The sequence below is a fragment of the Talpa europaea genome, assembly GCF_964194135.1.
Source record: "Talpa europaea genome assembly, chromosome: 7".
NCBI classification, from domain to species: Eukaryota; Metazoa; Chordata; class Mammalia; order Eulipotyphla; family Talpidae; genus Talpa; species Talpa europaea.
In genome coordinates this window covers 106,196,313-106,219,710 of record NC_140074.1, presented here as the reverse complement: position 1 = coordinate 106,219,710, position 23,398 = coordinate 106,196,313, and the positions used below count along the sequence as shown (strand labels likewise).

The 23,398-nt window shown below is 38.0% G+C and overlaps 1 protein-coding gene across 1 annotated transcript in view; it reads right to left on the bottom strand.

The window, feature by feature from the left end:
- Window positions 1-3,542: 3,542 nt before the first annotated feature.
- HEATR6 (HEAT repeat containing 6) overlaps window positions 3,543-23,398 on the bottom strand; it is a gene marked incomplete at both ends in the record, with an annotated part of 28,511 nt that continues 8,655 nt past the window's right edge. The window contains 14 exons of the mRNA XM_084238228.1: window positions 3,543-4,114; window positions 5,848-6,052; window positions 7,574-7,670; window positions 8,694-8,818; window positions 9,506-9,628; window positions 9,944-10,078; window positions 12,055-12,141; window positions 12,487-12,609; window positions 13,406-13,761; window positions 15,074-15,173; window positions 15,572-15,778; window positions 20,276-20,453; window positions 21,223-21,524; window positions 22,904-23,041. Coding sequence (XP_084094354.1) covers window positions 3,543-4,114; window positions 5,848-6,052; window positions 7,574-7,670; window positions 8,694-8,818; window positions 9,506-9,628; window positions 9,944-10,078; window positions 12,055-12,141; window positions 12,487-12,609; window positions 13,406-13,761; window positions 15,074-15,173; window positions 15,572-15,778; window positions 20,276-20,453; window positions 21,223-21,524; window positions 22,904-23,041 — 2,748 coding nt within the window. The remainder of the gene's footprint in view (window positions 4,115-5,847; window positions 6,053-7,573; window positions 7,671-8,693; window positions 8,819-9,505; window positions 9,629-9,943; window positions 10,079-12,054; window positions 12,142-12,486; window positions 12,610-13,405; window positions 13,762-15,073; window positions 15,174-15,571; window positions 15,779-20,275; window positions 20,454-21,222; window positions 21,525-22,903; window positions 23,042-23,398) is intronic.

The window sequence follows — 23,398 nt, the reverse complement described above, 5'->3', positions numbered from 1 at the left end:
TCCTATACTACTAGATTACTTTTAATGTGTGCTAATGGTATTACAATTACGATTTTTAAAAAAAAGATCCTTACCATTTAAAGACACATATACTGAAATATTTAGGTGTGGAATGCCATGTCTGAGATTAACTCCCAAATAATAAGGTATGGAGGAAATAGATGAAACAAGAGTGCCGAAGCATTAATACTAGTTGAAGCTGAGGGGTGAATGGGGTTTCGTGATACTGTTCTGTCTACTTGAGGCATCTAAGCTAACACCTAACCTAAAAGTGCAGTCAGGGGAATCCAACTGTTGGTCATCATGAAACCTCACAGTGCATTGACAGCATGTCTTCCTAGTGCTCTAAAAATTCAAGGCAAATATATGTCTAACATTTCTCGAGAACCAGAAGCTGTTATAAGGACTTGCCATGTATTAAGTAATCTAATCATTATAATACCCTTATGAGGAAGACGGATTTATCCCATTTTTAGATGAGAGCTGAAGTGATGTTCAGGTAGAAAACAACAGGGCAAGGATTTAAGCCCTGTCTCTTAACCACTGCACTGTGTTTATGAAGGCAGAATGGAGCAGAGTGACTAGAACTCAGCTCTTATGTTGGAAAGACGGTGAGATGTGGCTTACGGCCTGTACTCATGTAAAATATCAAAACTAAGGATGCTTTTGGTGTCCCGTGGGAGGTTTCTGTCTGCCCTGACTGTCAGGATGCTGGCTTTACTGATTTACTTGTTAGCTCTCCGTAATTACCGTTGTAGTTACTACCATTGACTACTACTTTCCGGAAGTAGGCAAGAAATAGTGTGTTTCTTTTAGTGGTCACAGGAAAGGTTTAACACAGGATATCAGTGATGTTTCCTAATGCTGTTAGTTTAATGAACTAAGGCTCGACCATCTGTCCAGGGTTAACCCCTCCTTCAATTGCTTTTCTTTTAAATATCAAAAGAAAGTTCAGAATTTGGCATTCTGAATTAGTTTGGAGTCAGAGCAGACTTGCTGCTACTTCTGCATCAGAGTAAGTTCTAAGTCCTTATGGTCTCAGTGCCTTCCTTTCACGATGGCAGCTCTACAGCAGGACCAGCCCAAGGTATCAGAGGGGCACTCCTGCCCCTGCTGTACAGCTACATCCGCCATGAGGAGGGGGTCAGATGTCACCAGGACAGAAGCCCATACCTGGACTCCTGGGATTTCCAGGATTTTATTAAGATAAACTAAGGACAAGAGTGAATCACCCAACAGAAACATTAGAAATAATTTCACACGTTTTATCAAGAAACTTACCTGTGAAAGCTCAAAGAACTTGAGTTGCAAGTCATATTTTAACTTTTACAAAAATGACAAGTGAACAAGTTGCTTCTGAGAACTTCCTTCTTCAAGAGAAGGAAGCTCCAAGATTCATCATACATTCATCATACATCAGTATAAGTTCAACTCATTTCCCTAGGCCCTCCGATAGGCTTCCACAATCATTTCCAAAGAAAAGCAAGTTTAAAGAATGTTCTATATGGCTGTTTTTACTGTGCCTCTAGTCTCTTTGGAAGAAACTTGCACTCTACCACTGCAAAGTTGGGCTTTCAATGACTTGGAGCACTCTGCTCCTCAATCTCTGCTAAGCAGCATACTCTGAGCAACCAGCAACACATAAGAGGGGGAAGAGAGCAGCTTAAGAGTGAAGGAGAAAAACTGACAATTGGTGCCCTCAAACTCATTTTAAGCTACATAACAATAAATAACATTCCCAACCGCACCTTATAAAGACAAAGTCCTCACTTCACGCCAGTAAGATTCTTGAAAACCATGACTTAAAGTGGCATGATGCATAAAGAAAACCAATTTTATTCCAGGCTAACTGATATGACAGTTCAGTTCCTGCTGCTTATTTCTGGTCACAAAAATATTACCAAACTTCAAAACAAAGAACCAAAACATTTCTAATAGTAATAAATAACTTGTATTCACTCATTCATTTTCCAACCCACTTACTCCAGTTCAGGGTCAAGGGTGGTTGGAGCTTACCCTGACAGCTCAGGCTGCAAGGTGGGCACACACCCTGAACAGGACACCCTCCCACTGCAGGCAACACACACACACACACACACACTCAGACCAGGCAACTTAAACATACTAATGAACCTGATATGCCCATCTTTTTTTTTTTTTGGACTTTTAAGTTTTATTGAGGTTTAATTGGTATACAAAAATACCTGCACAACTTAATGCATACAATTAAATGAGTTTAGCCATAAACATAAATCCACAAAACTATCACCACAATCAGGATCTTAGACATACTTTCCCTGTGTCCCTTTGGTGGTTGGAGTTTTTCTTTACTTTCATTTGGGTTTGAGTTTGGGTGTGTGAGAGAGAGGAGTCTGTTACAAACGTACTCTGAGTCCCTCTCCATCTCTCTCCCTGGCTCCCTGTCTTCCTCCCCTCCTCTTTCAGACATAAGAGGAAATAAAGAATATCCAGAGAAAATGCATGTAGACAGGGGATGTACGAACTCCACAGTGACCCTGGCACGCAAATAGATTTTTTTCTCTTCAATATAGTAATATGAAAGGAAATGATGTTATTTGAGGACTTGCTATGCCTTGGTTCTTACTTATCCCACATCAAGTAAAATTTTGTGTGGAACATTCTACTTAGTTCTTATGTATCTTTAAATTCCTGATTGTTATCACTATCAATAAATTGGTGGTGGTCAGAGATGAATGCAAAATGCCAATGTAAATAATTCTTCAGTGAGAATTTATTTTAGTAACCACTTGGGTATTATCAAAATATAATTTAAAAATCTCTCAAATAAATAATCCTTTTTTTAAGACACAAATTCAAAGGTGGCAAAAACCTTACATATTTTCATGTGGGATCGCCCTCTCCTAAGGCATTAGGAAATTAAAAGTTGATGTAATAGCTGGTGAACTGGCCCATGGGCCAGGAGTTAACTCTGGTTACTGGATTGTGGGAAAAGTGCAGGGGGTGGCAGAGCTCCGCGTGGCAGCTATTTACCAACATTAAGGAACTGCTTCAGTGTTTTGGAAACCCACACAGCTGTGCCTAGAGAAAACTGGCCGATCATCTGCTCTGCTTGTAGCTGTCTATGAATGTAACTTGATAAAAATAGGAGATACGGGCATGCTATGTTCATTAGTTTATTACAAAAGAAAAACAACTCCCAGAGACACAATATACAACATTCTAATTCCTAACTCCTTCTGTGTTGTTTTTAAAAAAAAAATCTTCTGTGACTAAACACCTTTCACAATCCTCCACTCTGCTCAGCTCATACCACATCCCAGCTCCTTGGCTCCTGGGTACTCAGTAAGAGAAACTGGGTCGGAATGACCCAGACCATGGCTAATGCAGTGGAACCACCTCTGAAGTGGCTGAGCCTTTCAAGAAAAAATTTTAATTGCTAACTCATTCTAAATAAATAGTGGATGGATTGTTTCTGCCCCTAAAATGAAATCCCACATATCTGACACTCAAGCTACGGCCTTCCTCCTACCACTTGACACTTGGAAAATATGGTGGAATATTCACCGATTTGTTAATTCTAGGAGTGCATCTTGTGATTCAGATGAATCAAAATAAACAGTCAGAATATCTTCTAAAAAGCCCATGATGGCTTTTTTGGCCGAGTCGCCAGTCAGTGACTCAATACCACTTATGTGTTCCAGGGCAGTTTTCACCATCTGATCTCTTTCCTGTGGGCTATAGGATGCTCTGGTGTCATCTCCCTCTGCTCCTGATTTTAAAAACTGTAGGATATAGGACTGGACCATGTCCCCATTCTGCTCAAGGGTTTCTTTGATGCAGGGGAGGTCTGAGGCACTGGCGATGCTCAGGAGGTGAATTAGCGCCTGGCAGATTTGTGTCCGCAGACTGGCACAATACTTGAATTCCAAAAAGTCTGTGGTATCTTCACTCTTCTGTAGGGCAGTGACTAATGCATTCCAGATCTGAGCATACTGGCCAACCGACCCATAATGCTCTCTCTTGCCTGGAATGGAAAGGGCAGCAGCAGATCTTATGCGTACTTTGAAGTTCTTGCATGATGTCACAACACAAGTCAGTGCACTGTAGGCCTGGAACGTCCATGGGGCAGTTCCTAGAAAGAATCCACAGTCATTATAACAAATAAAGGCCTAGATATTAAGTGTGTGTGATAGGGAGAGGGAGGAGAAGCAAGTATATACACTGTGTTCAAGTGTTCAAGTTACTCATTTTATGTTTTCATTTCATTCTCCTAATAATCCTACAAGATCATGGTGAGTGACTGCCTGTGGGACCCCATGTGAGTGGGGAGTACTGACTCCCAAACCTCCTTCATTCCCTGGAGAAGCCTGCTTATGCTCAGGACGTCTATTACCCTAAACCAGGACGTTGGCAACTTAGAAGAGGCTTCTCCTGAGAGGATTCTGCCCTGAGGAACAAGGCTTGGTGGGAGGAGCTGAATGGAGTGCAGTCCCACTTGTCCTGTCAATTGTGAGCTTCTGAGCAGTGTGCAAGCTGTAACAATGTCCAGCGCTGTCTGTACTGGTAAAAGACAATTTCCCCACCCACATTAACATCCAGACACTGCTGTGACAACAGCAAGTTGTACACTTTATTGCAAAGAAAAAGAAAATACCATCTAAGCAGCGACTGGGAGAACACAGTCCTCAGATTAACTAAAGGTTGAATTTTCTAATTTTCAGAAGATGCCTTGATTTCTGTCTTCTGGCCCCAGGAAATCAACCTGCTTTCCTCCTCATCAGTTACCACTACTCACAACCTACTCCATTTGGGGGGTGCATTTATTGCTCAAGACGGGCTGCTAAGTAGAATAGTTTCCTTAACTCTCTCAGCCCTTCCCCCTTTGTTGCCTCTGAAGACAGTCACCCAACTCAGTGAGCACCAAAGCCCAAGATCACCAAAAACTATTTCTGAAGTGGGAAAAGCCACGTGGCTACTATTCAACAGGCTGTCAAATGACTGGTCCATCTACTCTTGGCAATACAGGGGATCAGAGCCAGACTCACTAACTTGAGGCTTGCTCTGTTGGTCCATAATGGTTCTCTCTCCAGAAACACACTATTACACTTCAAATCTTCTCACAGAGACAAACAGATAAGCTAAAAGCTAGCAATTAGAGTGGATTAGATTTGGAGGCTATGATCCACATGCCCAAGAAGCTCTCAGCCACGGATGGTACAACAAGACGCAAGTCACTAATTGGAGTCAGATGCCCTGCTTTTATGTAGCAGTCCACTACAGTGTAAAGGATTCATAGGAGAGTTCTGATTTGTATCCTCTCTCTCTCTCATGGCAGTTTTTTCCCTGTTAAAACAATACATGCGTATTATAGAAATTTTAGAAAATAAATGCAGAGAAAAATCTGCCCATTATCCTATCCAGAGGCTACCACTGTTTAACATTAAGTGAATCTCCTTTCAGTCTTTTTTCCTACCCATTTATTGAGATCACACACCACACACCAGAAATAACTTCATATCCTCTTTTAGTTTGCTTAACATTAGAAGCATTTTCCTAGATTGTCAGAGATTTTGTAAACATAATCTTACATGGCAACAAAATATCCTGGATTGTCAGAGATTTTGTAAACATAATCTTACATGGCAACAAAATATCCTGTTGGGGAAAACACACACACACACACACCCCCCCCACACCCCCCCTCCATGGTTCACTTCACCATTCCCCTAAACTTGCAGTGTTCTGTGTGTTTCCGTTCTTTCTAACATTGTGTCAACTAACATTGTGAGGAACAACTCTAACATCAATGTAGACTGGTGTGTCTAAAAAAAGGTTACATCAGAGAGAAGAGGGAAACTTTCCTACCTAATGGAAGAGCAGGATTTTTAAATACATTTCCCATTGCATAGCAAGCATTCCATCGAACTTTCATGGCAGCCTCAGTGAGAACAGTAGAAATTAGGGCCTGGATAGACTCCTCAATGATTTCAGCAAATCTGGGTTTTTCTATATGAGATGGTTGCAGAAAATGAAGTAAATTTCCAAGGGCACGGACTGCACTACTTTTTACCTAGAATAAAATGTAAAAATATTAGATATCTGTTTTGCTAAAGAGATGTTTCCGGTGTGGCAGACTGCTCTCCCGTTGCGCCTACTGCTCCCCTCAGCAGTGTATTTCAGTCAGTCTGCCTGTTCTGCTCCCCTGCTCTGTCTCTGGTGAATCCCCTCGTCTCCCACGCCTCTGGCCTGTACCCCAGCTCCTGTATAAAAATAAATAAATCTTAAAAAAAAAAAAGAGATGTTTCAAGAAATAATGTTTTAGTTTAAAAAACCCCAAACATCTTAAAGCAGAAGAGTTAATGAAAAATGCAGCTTGTAAAGGTCCAAGTTCTCAGAACTCTGCAAGGTCTTGTGCAGTTAATATTCTGAGCCATCAGAGAGGTGATCCTCCTTCCCAGATTGTTCAGTGTTAGACTGGACTTCAGTGCCATCTTCCTCAATCTACAGAGATGGTATGCAAGGTCCAAGGTAGGAGGACAATGCTGTTTGTAGCAAGCTAAGGAGAAGCTACGTTTCAAAATTCCACTCCAATACTTTTTCTACTAGATAGTCTTAACCTCTGCAACATCCTAAAATCACCTTGCAATTTTCTTTTTCTAAAACTAATTTCTAAGCGCTGACCCAGAAATTCTGATTGAATTAACCTGAAGATGGACTTAACCGGGTTTTTAGAACCATTATACTAAAGTAAGTGCCTGGCAAGGTCAGGTACTGTGCTAGACTTTAACATAAAGCATCTCAGAGTCCAATGAGGCATATGTAAGGACTCCCATGTTATAGATGAGGAAAATGCCTTTCAGAGATGGTAATTAATGCACCAAAGGTCACTGAGCTACTAAAGGACCAGTCAGGATTTAAACGATGTCTGCCTGAATTACAGCTCAAGTCTATGCTTTTTATACTTGGTAAACAGGGGATATCTGAAGTCAAGGGTTCGTCGTTTTTTGGACTTGTCAGTTCTACTTAAAGATGAATACAGCAACAGATTTATATTAAAACAAACACAGGGGCCTCCCTGATGGCGCAGGGGTTAAGTCTCAGCACTATGAAACTATCGCCAGCGCTGCAGCCTGAGTTCAATCCCTGGCCAGGGCACTGACCCATATGATGAAGCAGATCTCTCCTGTCTCACCTGCTGCTCCCCTCAGCAGTGCATTTCAGTGGATCCACCTGTTCTGCTCCCCACTTTGTCTCTGGTGAATCCCCTCACCCCCCACACCTCTAGTCTACATCGCAGTTCTTATACGCATAAATAAAAATAAATCTTAAAAAAAAAAAAAAACAGTAAACATGGGCATATTACAAATGGCACTGATTTCTCATAAGACAGGAAAGAAAATGCACAAGTGTGGAAAGAGCCATTGGATGCCCTGAGTATCCAAACTAAGTATACTCTCAGTCTCCTTTGATCTGGGATAAATTTGGTGGACAGTTTGAGGAATATCACAATGCACCAAGCTATCAGCTATGCCAGGATAAAACTATAAGGTACTAAGTAAATGAGAAATACTAGGCTTGGTTGTGAGTCTACCTTGTCTTTATCCTTAGAGGCTTCTATAGCTGATCGTAACATCTTCAAGAGCAGAAGACCAGAAAATTCTTCTTGGAAACTTGGATCTGGTGTTTCCCTGTTCCACCCAAAGCAGGCAAAACATGTCAAAAGGTAAAACCCACTTGAGTATATAAACAAATACAAATGTATATTCACTTCTGTAGCCATAAAAACTTTAGAAAAACAGCTCAACAAATCTGTTCAGATTATACCAAGAATTTATAGTTCATGCCTTTTAACCCAGTAGATCCACATTTAGAATAGCCAAAAGGAGTATCTCCAAATGGAGGTTTCATGCACAAAAATGTTCACTGCAAATAAAAGACTAAAACAACTTAAATGTTCAACAATAGGGAAATGGTTAAATAATCACCACAAGGTGATGACTATGTAATAATAATTATTTATAAAAAGTCAGTAACCAGGCAAACTCAGACATGTCATATGCTAGATATACTATGTCAGAGATAAGAGAAATGACAGAGCAAAAGCAGGACACCTGTGTATGAATACTGTAAGGGGACACAGCTGACTAGAGGAGGAGAAAGGATTTACACTGAAAACCCCTTTGTACTGTTTGAATCTTTTTACCTGTGGATATATTACTTAAAAAATACAAATATTTTATTTACTAAGTAGGGCATCCATCACTAAGGTTTTGAATTTCTACTTTTCTATTTTCCACATTTTCTATAATGTGGATATATTACTTTGATTTTCAGCATACAGTACTGTTTATATATATACATAAAGCTTATACTTTCTTATATTATTAATAAATATTGAGAATAGCTTATTTATCTTATTAGTTACAAAAAAAGAAAAACAGGAAGATTGACTAATACAATTGATCATATAATTTAATCAGTTATGTAGAATAATGCATATATAATAATTATGATATATAAATGACTGTAAAGTATAATTATGACTATGTTGTTAGTTTATATTAATACATATATTATTTTCTATTCTAATATATAACATGAAAATTATACAATATGGAGAATTACTGCTAATTCTTTTATAGTGGGGAATCAAAGATACTCGGGACCTCCACTTAAGAAGTCACCCAAGGGAAAAGAGCTGAATCACCTACATGTTGACAATCAAAGTATCAGTCAGGTTGCCTAGGGACCAGGCTGCTTTGGCACGGACATTCAGAGACTTGTCTTGAAGTGACATCAGTATTGCATTTGCTGTGTCTGCAACAAATATGATGTCCTATAAGACAAAACACTGTAGTTACTTTAGGAGTTCATACTGCTACCTTTGAAATTCTCCAATTTATTTTTAGAGAAAGCTAATTGCCATTATTATAAATTTCTGCTTAGAAATCAAAATTCTTTTATTCAACTTACTGTTCTATATTATAGTTTGAACACTCATTAAAATCCCTGGGGAACTGCTGAAGGCGCAGTTGGTACTGAAGGAGCCTACAGATTTTACTCTCATGAATATCTTATAACCCAGCCTGTGACAGCTGCCTGGAATAGTCCCCACTTCAGGAAACAATGTTTTGACAACGAAATGCATTTCCAAAATATATTCTATTCTCTGCACTCCTGTCAGTGAGGTAAGTGCCACAAGTAAGAATGAAGGGGGAATTAATTTCCTTCTCAGTAAACTTCATCAGCTTTCTAAATTATTACTATTGCATGGTAATGTCCTATTTTTTTTTTTTCAATCATTCATTAATTTTAGTATATTCTGAGCACCAAGGATTCTGGGCAGCGTGTTAAGTAATTAAAAATAAATGAACTACAGGTACTACCATATTAGTTAGCAATTAAAGAAATCATTACAAAGTATTTTCCTTTCCTATCCAATTCCAGGGCTCTGTACCCACCAAAAAGAGCACTGATACAGACTATAAAACAGGCACATAGAGCTATGAAGGATCACTCTGACCTGTCTGAGACAGGGGAAAAGCACATAGACTCCAAGAGCCCTTGAAGTTGCAGCTTTCACTAAACAATTCTTGCTATCATTCAGTCCAAGCAGCATGGTGAGGCATAGGATCTGTCTGTCACCCTGCAAGAAAGCAAAAGAATGGGGATTTAAACCTAGATCTTTTTAATTTGAAATCTTTCTGACTTTAAAGTCTCTGCTACCCCAGTTTCTACCATCTGCCTTCTAAAGCACAGGGAAGAACAGCTTTTCTGAGACATTAAGATTTTAAGTTTACACATTTGTTGTTCTCCACTGCCCTCACCCAACACTCAAGTAAAGTAAGCACATCTTCCTCAGAGATGTTAAGTGTTGGTTCAAAATGAAAAAGAATCAAAATCAAGCTCTGATGCTCAGGGGTGTCATTTAAGGATGAGGAACTCCCCCCACTCAGGTTACCGGCAGATTGCTGAAGGCTTCAGGCAAGATGGAAGACAGGGCATCACAGGCGCTTGCCTGGAGAGTCGGGTGCTCCGAGTTCTGCAGGGCTCTGGGTAATGGACCATTCAGCATCATAGTCCAGAACATCACCACCTGGAATAGGGCACAGTTAAAACTGCAGCCCAAGAGACATAGTGGAACCAACTTGACCCTAAATCTACCAAGAGACTACTAACGCAACATTTTTCCTGAAAGTACTGCTTTTGATAAATTCTTTCACTTCTCATAAATTCTTCTAACTTTAGAAAACAACTTACTGAATCCTTACATCTTACTAATTAGGAAATGTAGTCTGCTGAAGTTAAGCTATAAGAGTGATAATGATTACGAGAAGGAGGAGGAAGATGAAGATTATGATAGTAAAAACCAGAGCAGTAACAGCTGAAGTTTTTGTAGCGTGCTTACCATAAGCAAGGTATTTGTTCTAATGCTCTACGAGTATTATCAACTCATTTTAACCCCTAGTACAACTGAATGAAGTATATTATCATTATCTCCATTTGCATGTAAGGAAACTAAGGCACAGACATAATGTAAATTGCTAATGGACAGCAGAGCTGATCTAGGATACAGATAAACCACTACCCAGCTAGGGTTCTTTCAACTTGATCCCTTGTGGGCACAGGAATCAGGGACCCAGAGTAGACCAGAGGCCATGTGTCAGTCAGTTCTAAGCATGGGACCTAGAGGTAGAGCTGGAGTTGAATCTTTTTATAGCTGCTGCTTTCTTTCTCTGCAACTTCTGTCTTGCTCTATCTCTCTTAATTCACTCACTGTGGGGAAAGCCTATTGACATGTAAAGAAAATACTAGAGCAGTCTCTGGAGAGATCGATCCTCAAGAGGAGGAACTGAGAGAGGTCAGTTCCAACGGTCAGCACTAACTTGCCAGTTATGTTAGGTGAGCAACCTTGGAAGAAGACCCTCTAGCCCAAGTCAAGTCCAATTGACCGCAGCCACTGCCAAAATCGTGAATGCAACCTCCTGAGAGACCTGAGCCAGAACCACCTAGGTAAGCTACTCTAGATACCTGACACACAGAAATTATGTGAGGGAATAAATACTTATTATTTATTATTTTAAGCTGCTGAAGTCTTTAGGGTAATTTACTCAGCAATACAGAAAGTATATCCCCCTTTTACAGATGAAACGATACCTAAGTATGAATAGTTAAGAGTCTTGCCCAAAATCACAACACTAGCAAGAGAAGTCTGGATTCACACCCAGGTCTTTCTGATAGCAAAACTCAATTCATCTTTTAGCAAATGATAACACTTTGACTTTAATGGCAGTCTAAGGAGACAAGGGCTTAATTTACTGTAAGAGACATTCTAAGGGACATTCTTAATTTACTGTAAGGATAATGGAAATAGTAAGGGGGACAAATAGGTAAATTGAAGAAGGCAGAGGGAGAAAACATCACTAATATTTTGAGCTGATTTTGCTTTAGAAACTAGCAGAAGCTTTTTTTTTTTTTTTTTTTTGGTAGAGTCACGTACTCTTCACCCAAAGAACTGACATAGTGTGAGGACAACAGAAACAATTTAAGATCACAGAATTTAATAGGAATTAACATTCAGTGAATTAACATTCATTGAACAGCTACCATTTGCCTGCATGTTTGTTTCATTCAATCTTCCAATAATTCTATGAATTAAGGGTTATTATTCTACTCTAAAAGGGAAACTATGCTCATAATCATAAATCCATTAAATGGTGCTCCCAGATTTGATTCCATGTCTTCTAATTCCAAATTTTTGGCTCTTCCCACTATTACAGTCTGCCTCTTGGGCAGGATGAGTAATCAAACCAGATTTTATATAAATGGTTTTCCATGGATGACTAGTTACCCATAATCATAACCAAATACACATAATCCTAGCACCTACTAAACTCCAAATAAACTCATATGCAAATAAAATCTATTCATGTTAGTATCACATCCTCCTAAGAATGCAAACCACAATTTTTGACATCGGAAGAAACCATACTGTTTACTCCCCTTTATCCCTAAGCTCCAACTGACTGATATACTAAGAAAACAGAAAACTCTAAGTTGACATTTACTTACCAAGGTAACTGGCACTCTCTGATCAGGTGCTATGGCAGAATCTGGTTTATACTGTTGTATTAAGCCTGTACCCAGTTCTTCCAGAAGCTGAGAAGATAAAAGTATAGATGATCAAAGTTAGGCAAAAACCATTTCAGTTTGGACATTACCTCCCCCAATCAAGGGGAAAAATAATTTCCAAGTGATTCTTTTCTCAGTAATTCCATGTCAGAAACATTCTTTCCAGGAGCAAAATGACCAGTTACAGATTTGGTAATAAAATAACAATCACCTCATTGGGGTTATATATAGATTCAATTCAATTCATACTTAGTAGAGGTAAGTATGACTTCCCTACCTAAAACCCTTTGAAGAAACCTCAGACTTCAAGTACAGCAGAGAAAATATAAAGTAAAGAGAAGAAAAAAGCATATGGCTTTTAATGAAAATTACCTTTGTTCCATGAAGTTGAATAGATGGATCTTCCTCCCCCATGCACTTGCAAATCACCTCTCCAAGCTCCATCAAGTATACCTGAGCCATTGAAAAGTAGCCCCTTGCCAGATGAGCCAAAACCTGCAAAGAGAACAAGGGATTAACTCTAAGATCTGAATGCAGGACAATAATATTCAGAAAAATATTTCAATGTTTCAGAAATAACTCACTTAACAAGGGGTTGAAATCTGATACTGAATGAAATGGAAAACAATCATAATCTTTACTTATATGGTTAAAATAATAATTTACTTAATTTTATGGCTCTATAAATTTATAAAATGTTTCATTAATATTATCTCATGTAAGCCTGGGAAAAATTTTTGACGTAGGTATTAATTGAATACTTCAGTTGAAGAAATTAACACTGAAAGAGTTAAAGGTCAAAGGATATACTTAATATAACCAGATAATTTGCAGTAGATACCTATGTCTTAGATTGTATTTGAGTATACAAAACATGAATACTTTTATTCCGGCTTGTTTTCTTTCTTTGGGGAACAATTATTTGTTGTCTTTAAGCAGACAGAAGACTAAAGAGATATTTACATAGAATTAAATATTTATTTAAATTATAGGAAACAAAGATTAACTGTATAGTTTCTTTCAGAATTATTATATAATCTATTATACCCATGTCATAAAATAGCTGAGATAATTAAAATGACTTGCAACAGAAAGGAATGTATTTGACATTTCATTAACCAAGACCCCACCTGTACCAAAATAACAAACCAATCACACCTAAAAATGTAATTCTCACTAACACCACCAACACATGGCTCAGTTTTACATTATTCTCACAGACTGATTCCCTATAATCAGACTGTGAAGAAAGGATGATTACTTCCACTTCAAACAAGAAACAATCTCTTACCTGTAAAGCCTCCAGTCTAATGGGGGATGGTTTATAGATGGCTCCTGCTGCAGAACCAGTATCACTACTTGAACAGGAATCCTCCTTGGGCAGCACAACAGTGGAAATGCAAAGTCGAATGAGCCAACAGGGCTCTGGAGACCCCTTAGGTGAGCTAACTGATGCTTCCTCTACAAAGGATCCTGAAGGTGCTTTCTTCCAGCCATCAGGAGGGTTGAGGTGAGGCGTTGCTGAATTGTTATTGCTGAGTCCAGATGTACAGGGCTGTTGTAAAAGTAGCTGAACTTCAGGTAAAGGTGCATGAGTAGACACTATGGCTCCCAACAGTGTGAGACTTGACACACGAACATTAACATCTGTCAGAGAAAACAATAAGAACCTATCACAATGGGAATAGTTTTCATAAGGATCATAATTACTTCTACAGACAATTAAAAATTATGGCATACTTGTTTGACTTAACTCTAATTAAACCTCTAGCTCTAACTTCCAACTTACAGGAAACATATGGGACAGAATATAAGTTAAAGAATATAATAAAGAGGGCCTCCCCGGTGGCGCAGCGGTTGAGCGCTGGGTTGTGAAGCTGCCCGCAGCCTCTGCAGCGCCTGTTCGATCCCGATCCCCGGCTGCTCCCCGGCCACCGGAGGAGGGTCCCACATGGCGCGCAGACCTCTCCTGCCACCTGCTGCTCCACTCAGCAGTGTATTTCTTTGTCAGTCTGCCTGTCCTGTTCCCCGCTCTGGCTCTGGTGAATTCTCTCACCCTCCCGCCCTTCTGACTGTACCCAGTGCTTGTATAAATAAAATAAATAAATAAATCTTTAAAAAAAAAAAAAAAGGAATATAATAAAGAAACAATCCAACAAAATGAAAATGTGAGATATTCTATATGACAATTCACTTGGATTCTTCAGAAAATCAGTATGGTCAAAGAAAAAAAAAGGGTGATGGGATTTAAAAAGACTAAAATAGTAAATTAACTAAATGCAATGCATAAACCTTAAATGAACCCAGTTTTTAAAAAAACAAACCATAAAAGACCTTTTGGGACAAATGGGAAAATTTCAATGTGGGCTAGATATTAGATGATATTATTTTATATGCCTATAAGATAGGCACTATTAGACACTATAGGGCGCCCCCGCCCCACCCCAACAGTTACTGCACTGAACATTGAAATGGCATTATCTGCAATGAATTCTCCAGTTCACTTCCTTCCAGTGAATTCCACTGGGGGCTAAGCAGTTAAAAGTGGGGTTTTAGCAATAGTTGGTTCCTAAAAAACTTGGAGAGCTATAAAAATCTTAGAGCGTTTTACATCTTAGAGCTATAAAAATGCTCTATTTTTTTTTAAGATTTATTTATTAATTTATACAAGCACTGGGTACAGTCAGAAGTGTGGGAGGGTGAGAGAATTCACTGACGAAATACAATGCTGAGGGGAGCAGAGGACATGGCAGGAGAGGTCTGCACGCTATGTGGGACCCTCGCCGGTGGCCGGGGATCAAACCGGTGCTGCAGAGGCTGCAGGCAGCTTCGCAGTCCAGAGCTCAACCGCTGCGCCACCACGGGAGGCCCAAAAAATGCTCTATTTTAATAATCTATTTAAATCTAAAGCTATATTTTGATAACATAAAGCAGTAAACAGTTTTAAACCATCACCAACCTTTATGATGGATATAAGGCTTTATCTGGTTCCACACTTTGGTCAACAGGCTGAGTTTCAGACGGTTATAAGGGGAATTTGATACTAAATTTGCAAGGCACTAAAACACAGAAAGAAGAGTTCATAAGTAGACCTAGTTAAGCCACAGCACAGACAAAAATCTTATACTGCTAATTAAAAAGAAAAGTCTTTGCTTTTATTTGAAAATCAATCCTTTTCTTTTTTGTCTTTTGTGAGGGTAGGAGGGAATAACACAGCCTCATTGGTACAATTTATTACTAAAGATATAAGTATTTAATAAATCATATTTTTAGACCTAAAGAGATTGTAAGTAAGATCAGACAAATTGGCACAGATTTTGAAATAGGACATATTTAAATGAAACTACTACTTAGTTCTATTCTTAAGTCAAGTTACTTTTATACAATGTAAGTTTTATAAAAAATTGAAACATGAGAAACCCCTCTCTGGGACCTACCCAAGGCTTGGCACATTTACCTTAATTATCTGAGTAAGGGTCTGTGAAGATGATTCAGCCACCAAAGCTAACAAAAGACATCTGTGTAACTCTCTAATGCTGGAAGCGATCATTACAGAGAAGGGAGTAAAAGCCCTTCTGTGGTCACTGGTATCTTCAGCAACAGAAAGAAACTGTTTTGAACCTTCCAAGATGGCGGATAAAACTTGCAAAGCACAGGCACGTGTCTGAAAATTTAGGATGATTCATATTAGTTATTCAATAATCAGGAATTGGATTTCCTTTTTCCCACATACCTTTAAAATTCTGAAAGCATTTAGGATCATTTAAAAGCCTAAAAAATACTTAGGATCATTCTAGTTAGAATAAAAACAATGGAATTACCAAGCCCTAAAATTAGCCTTTGCAGCTATCCCATCCTTAACCCCACTTCTTTTTTTTTTAAAGATTTATTTATGCATACAAGAGCTGGGGTACAGGCCAGAGATGCGCAGGGTGAGAGGATTCACCAGAGACAGAGTGGGGAACAGAACAGGCAGACTGACTGAAATACACTGCTGAGGGGAGCAGCAGGGAGACAGGAGAAGTCTGCTTCGTCATATGGGTTTCTCTCTGGCCGGCCAGGGATCGAACTCATGCTGCAGAGGCTGCGGATTGCTTCACAGTGCAGTGCTTAACCCCTTGCGCCACCAAGGAGGCCTGTTAACCCCACTTCTTAGAAAAGAAAAAAAAAAAAACAAAAAACCTTAAATGACATTGCTGTTAGGTTTTCTTATAGTAAGAAATAAATTTAAGCTATACCACACTACAAAAACCTGAAATTGTGAGCAAGAAAATTAAAGATTATTCAAGCATAGGCACTGATGAGAGACAAAACAGTCAGTGGGGTAAAATATATACACATCCAGAATGTTTAATATCAAGTACCTAAGGACATTCTGCTTTATATTCCATCCTGAAGCATCTATGAGTGTTCAATATTAATTAAAGAGGATATTAAGAACTTGGTGTATATCCTGCTTGGCAGGCACCATTAATGATCCAACATTTTAGAAATATTCTTAGGTGTAGGAGATAACAGTGCTGGCAGTAAGGGTCTCTGATAATAAAAGAAAGGACTATTACTAAATATAACCAAAACTATCAATGCACGAAGATTTTCTTTTTAAGATTTTAAAAGATTACTTTCAATTGGTACACTGCTGATTTTGTGGTTTTTGAACATCAGAAGAGAAAAAGAACATCACAAAAGGCAAGCCAATTTAACCAAAATAGAATGTAGGTAATAAATGCAGGACCAGTGATCTGAAATAAGACTGTACCCAGCTCACTCAAAAATGCCAGTTAAACACATTTAGATTTCTTTTTTTTTTAATACTTTATTAACACATTTAGATTTCTTAAAAGCAGGGAGTAAACATTAATTCTAGGATCTAATCTAAATATTTACTCAACATGAAGCATATCTGAGTTTGGTGTAAAAAAGGGTTTCCAGAAAATTTTCAACTATATTATCTCCAAGTAACAAAGAAATAAATCATTTCTGCAGGTCTTCTGTAATGTGGAATCATAAATAAAGACTAAAGATTTATTGCTACAGATTTGTACTACATAGCAATATTGAGCCTTTGGAATTAAACATAATCACTTAAAGTTAGGAAGTTAATGACACATTAGGAAACTGTGTGGGGGAGAGGAAGTGAGAGAGTATGTGCACGAGAAGGAAACTTCTCCTAAAGGGCCAGTAATACATACTTTATATTTTAAACTTTGCAGTCACTGAATCTCTGCTGCAACCACTCACCTCCACCATGGTTGCAAAGACACTGTATAAAGTAATAACTATGTATAACAATAAATGCTTACTTATGGAGAATGAAATTAGCATTTCACGTCATAAAATATTCTTTTGGCTTAAAAAAAAAACCATTTAAAAACACAGAACCCATTTTCAGTTCATGGATCATATGAAAACAGGTAGTGGGTCAGATATGGTCCACAGGCCAACCCCTTATTAAATGGCTGGTCTGAAAAGGGTAGCTGTTGTGCTGAACCCCTACATCTTTAGAAGGCAACTAAAAACTACAATCCAAACCAACAGCTCACAAGCCAAATAAAATTAAAGAGCACATGATAGAAAGAAATGACATGATATATTCAAAAGTCAAAATCTTTCAGCTCAATTAGCTCTGGGCATGACTATCACAGATGAAAACAAAAGGAATGTTAGTGAAATCGGTTAATTTTCCCCATAAAAATAGAGGTATCAAATCTAGAAATTTGATATATCAAATTATACTTCACATAGTTCTGATTTAATTCCCTTTAATTTATCTGTATTGTTATAATAATGCTATTTGTGATGCTGAATCTGGTTCAAGTTCTGCTTCATTTATTCTTATATCAATATTTAATATACTGTTTACCAGTTTTAATCAGTACTTTCAGCAGAAATTACTGATGTGCAAGCAAACCACAAGGGGTACAGCTCTCCAGAGAGCTCATTTTGTTGATTAAGTTTTTATTGCCTGAATATTTACAATGACAAATGAAAGGCTTTCCATCTTAAAAAATGCCACTATGCTCAGTTTCACTAGTGGGTAGAGTCATCTCCTTGAACGTGAAGGCTTATTCAAAGGTATTGAAAGATGTACGCACTTTTCCTTTTCTGCTACTTATAATATAGCAGAGGTGTTTGCTGAGGAAGCTCAGTCAATCTTGACTGTTTGCTTTTTCATGTTTGGTCTTAGAATATTTCTGGAAGAGTGACAAGGAAGTCACTGCTGGGAGTGGCTTTTATATAGTTAACTTTTATATAGTTAAGACAACAAGGCTTTTATATAGTTAAGACAAGGCTTTTATATAGTTAACTGGTGAATTTTATTAATTATTTTGATCTTTTGTAGACCTCTTTAGGAATGCTGATTGGCTCTTCAGGGCCTTCATTTGGCTTTTGTATTGGAACTAGGACAGCTCCTGAAAGAAGTTTCATATCTCCCTTTTTTCATCACATTTCTTGCATTCACAAAAGTTAAACAGTAAGGGCATATTAAAAGTAGGACCACTCTGTAGCATATAAATTTCTCAAAGCACTCTAAATTAAATGTAAACATTTTAAAATATAAAGATATAAATATTATGAAAATTATTTCAATCTACTTTCATCAGATCGTACCTCGTAACCTCTCTGTAAACTCACATGTCCCACATGCCCTCAGCTGGGCAATTACAGTATGGTTGGTTTGGCCTGTTATTTGCTTCACGTTATCATCTCCCTGGCTACTGCTGGCAGCTCCCCTAAGCTAGCATCTTCAAATTTACGTACTTAAAATTTTTCTAGTAGTTGTCCTCTCAATTACTGGAATGCATTCATTACTGACTTATTTGGCACCATTTTCCATTTTTCTCTCAGGCTCTCAAGTACTATTGATTCAGTTTATTTGAAAAATTTTTGCTAGTATTACTACTTACGACATTGGTTATTTGAAATACCTGCAAAGCATTTTTTGGTGTGTAAAATTTTTAGGTTAATTTATTTTTCATCACCCTATAAGAGCTTCTGAAAAGTCATCCAGAAATTTTCTTAAGCAGTAATTAGCTATTCAAGGAGATGATCATTGAAGTTCCAATATTCTGTGGCTTGCTAGCCCCCTGCTTTTTAAACAGGAAAATCTTAAAAATAGAAAAGGAATAATACCATGGGTCTAATTGGATCTTTTCCTGTTGAGAAGTTTGTCATTCAGCATGACATTTTTTTTTCAATTTCTTTTTATTTATTTATGCATACAGGAACTGGGGTGTAAGACAGAGGTGCAGAGGGTGGAAGTGGTGAGAGGATTCACCAGAGACAGAGTGGGGAGCAGAACAGGCATATGCACTGAAATACACTGCTGAGGGTAGCAGCAAGCAAGACAGATCTGCTGAGCCATGTAAGTTAGCTCCCTGGCCGGGATTGAAGTCATGCTGCAATGGCTGCCGATAGCTTCACAGCAGAGACTTTAAGCCCTGTGCCACCAGGGAGGCCCTCAGCATAACTTTTTAATATTCATTATTTTAAAGAACATGTACATTCAATGGAATATTTTCCTATCTTAGTTAAGAGGCTAACTTCTGGCAAGGAGTATAACACATCTAAGAAGAGGCAAATACTTGATCAGCCATAGCTCTCTCCTGTTGTTATTGACTACTGAGTTCTTTTTTCTTCTTTTTTAAAAGGTTTTTCTCAAACATTGTAAACATTTATTGCATGTGAATTAAAAAATATGGAAAAGTTGAAAGAAAAAAACACTGTTGGAATGTAAACTACAGGATGTAATTCTATATCCTGTGGTTTCATAAAACTAAGATATTCTAAGCCTTATACATTTTTCTTAACCATTATGTACCATCGTATTCCACTGAGCATTTAAACCATTTTTTATATTTTCCTATTATAAATACCACAGCATTTTCATAAAAGGGAAAGCAGCACAGTGTAGCTCATAGGCACCAAAGCTGTAACTCAATGTGCTCAGGCTTCAAGCAAGCCCTGGGGCAGGAGGTGATCACACAGTGCTCTCAATCTGACTCACATAAACCCATTTCCCTGTCCAGCAGTGTCCAATCAGGACTTGCGTCAGAAGAAATATGACTTGTGTTCAAATAAGAAGAAAGAGCAAAGGGAACAACATAGATTTGTGACACTTTTCTTCCTAGTTTAACACTTAGAATTTAAATGCTCTTACCTTTGGAGAAGGATCTTTTAATGTAAGAGTCGTCAAGGACACAGACTGTGGGCTTCCAAGCTCAGGTGTATCGGGAACAAAGGCTGACCAGTAGCCATAAAGAACTTTTTTTTCTATTGATTTTATAGTAGAAAGGAAACAAGCTAATGCTCCTTGGCGAACTCTGGCTTGGTAAGACCTTTAGTATCCAAGACAAGAAAGAAAAGCCTTTTAATAGTTCTTAAAAATATAAACATGAAATGTTTATTCCAGTCAACTGAAATGACACATTGAGAAATCCAACATTCTGAGTAAGCCCTAAGATGCCAATATAGTAAAAATTATTTTTCAAAATATAATCAAAATATGTTAATTTGCTTATATAACAAGCTAGTAAAATCAATACTATAAAACACAGCTACATAACTAAGAGGGCAACATTTAATGTTAGAAAATTAGTGTTAGATATGAAACATGCAAGGTATCCACTTGTCCAACAAGTATGTACTGAGTATCCTGGTGTATGTGCCAGGCACGATGCAGAGGCTGGCAGATACAAACTAAGCTCCTACCCCTGTCAGACTGATTAACAAAGAGACAGACAGTTAAAGAGATAACAGTAATACATTATGATTAATACCAAGGTAGGGTTAAGTCAAAGGGTCACACAAAAGAGGTGCCTAAAATAAAATGGGGGTGGGGGCATGTCAAAATGACTTCTCAGAGAATATGAATGCTAACCTCAGACTGAAGGTAAGTAGTAGTTAGCAAGACAGCAAGGCAAAAAAAAAAAAAAAAAAAAAAAATGGATGAAAGAATATCCCAGGCAGATAGGAACAATAGATACAAAGGCAGGTTCAAGAGAGCATGGCAAAATTAAGAGGATGAAAAGTATGAAGATTTTAAGCAGTTATAAATTTACAGGCAACACAGACATAAGGCATAAAAATATAACAAAATACTACTACCTAATTTTACTCTGCATGCCTCCTTCAGCATCAGAATAGTCCGACTCACTACTGCTGACCCTTTTCCAGCTGGAAGAATGGAAGGGTGAGGAGCCTTGGTCTTTTCCTGCAGCTCTACTTCCATCTATTGGCAAACTCTGGACACTCAGGGAGGCGGAACACTGAGTGTTCCCTTCATGCAGGTTCACTCTGCTCGAGCCAGTGACTGTGGCTGCTTCTCTTTCACCACTGGATTCTTCCTCCTCCTCCTCCTCTCCTTGCTGGCTTTTCTTTGGTTTTACTTTTAATTTTTTCTTTTTATTCTGATGTTAAGAGCAAATGAAAACATATATGATAGCTATTTCAAAATAGCTTTTAATTGAATTATTGATATTTTTTCATTTGATAATTACTAAATATGTCCCCAACATGTAGTCTGAAGAGAGAAGAGGAGAAAAGAAAAAAGTGGCACGTAATAAATACCCTATGCATCAGGCACTATGCTACGTACTTACACAAACCCTAAGGGACTATAAGAAGCAAGGTATGAAATACATGGGACAGAGCAAGACCTGTGACCTGGGCTTAAATGCTACATCTTTCCATTTTTCAAATGGAAAAAATCATTTGGCTTCTCTGAGCTTCACCTTCCTCATCTATTAGGTATGAGGCTAATACCATCTATTTTTCACAGTTGTAAAAGCATTCAGTCTTCTCAACTGGGGTGCTGCAAGATAATTAAGGTCTACAGAAAATGACTTAGGAATTAAATTTCCTCAAGTAAGATGCACAGCTAGTACCACTCTAAATATGTAGGAGAGGTATAAATTCATTACACAAATGCATATTTAGGGTACTTGGGCTTTTTTAGATACTGATGTTAAATAAGAGCCAATTTCTTCTACTTCCTTCTTTCTGACATGCAGGTATCTTTGGAATCTGGGCTCTCCTCTGCATTCCCTTTTAAGGAAGGAAGGTCCTCCTCACTTCTACCTTAGATTAATTAGACTCATATCCTTTTATATGCTATCACAACGACTTTTCTAAAATGCAAATCTGATCACAGATTCTTTATATGATTCTTTAATGACAAAGCAGAGAAGAAAAATCTAGAGCATCATGAAGTCAATGAATTAGCCTGCTCTGGAGCATCTACCTCTGAACTCATTATATCATAAAGAAAGCCCATTCATCCAGAGTTTTAAATTACTTAGAAATGAAACAATTCTTGAAGATATATCATAAATGCCCACAAACATTTGAGTATTAGTGCTTTGTTAAAAAAAACTGTGCAATAAAATCAAGCATTTTGAATTTGTACTATCTCAACACTGCAATCAGGAATTATTCGATAAGCTCAGCTTTGACTTACGGTGGGAGAGGGGGCAGCATTTGCAGAGAATTCGTATTTTATAAATGATTGGATAAATTATTCTAAAGAATCTTAAAAAAAGGATTCTTCAATAAATCTCCACCCTCTATATAAAACCCTAAACTCCGGCACTGTGATCTGACCTCCACTACATGCCTCACTCTTTTTCTCTGCACTCCTGACACTCTAGCCCTACCAGTTAACGAAAAGGTTCCCTAAAATAAATCAAATTCAAGGTAAGCCTTTCATAGGTATTGATGCAAGTTATAGAAAACACAGATATCAAGCAATGAAAAGCAATCCAAAACTTAAATCCAGACAAAAATGTACCGCAGTTGGTCGAGAAGCACTGGGTTCTAACTGCTTTGGTTTGACGGGTGGTCGCCCATCATACTGAGGAAGTGGAGTGGGGTACAACACCGTGGGCATCTCTATGTTCAGTCCAGGGAGTCCATGAAACATGGATTTCTAATGATGATAAGAAAATACACACATAAAAATATGAATCAAAAAAACCAGAATGATTCATCATGTTCTGGATCACACAAAAAGGTTAATATTTAGAAGCTTATTAAGAAAATGAAAATGGGACAGAAAATTGATAGGTTGACAGTCTAGGGCTTAAACAGGAGCTTAATTTCATTCAGGTTCCAGCTAGATTTGGTTTGGCCAGATTAGGATACATTTGATTTTTGTTTATCTGTTCACTTATTATTTTTATTTATTAATTTTTAAATTTTATCTAATTATTTAATCTAATTGTGTTAAATCAATCTATCATTTTTCGGCCTTCCCTCGTGGCGCAGCGGGTTGAGTGCAGCGCTG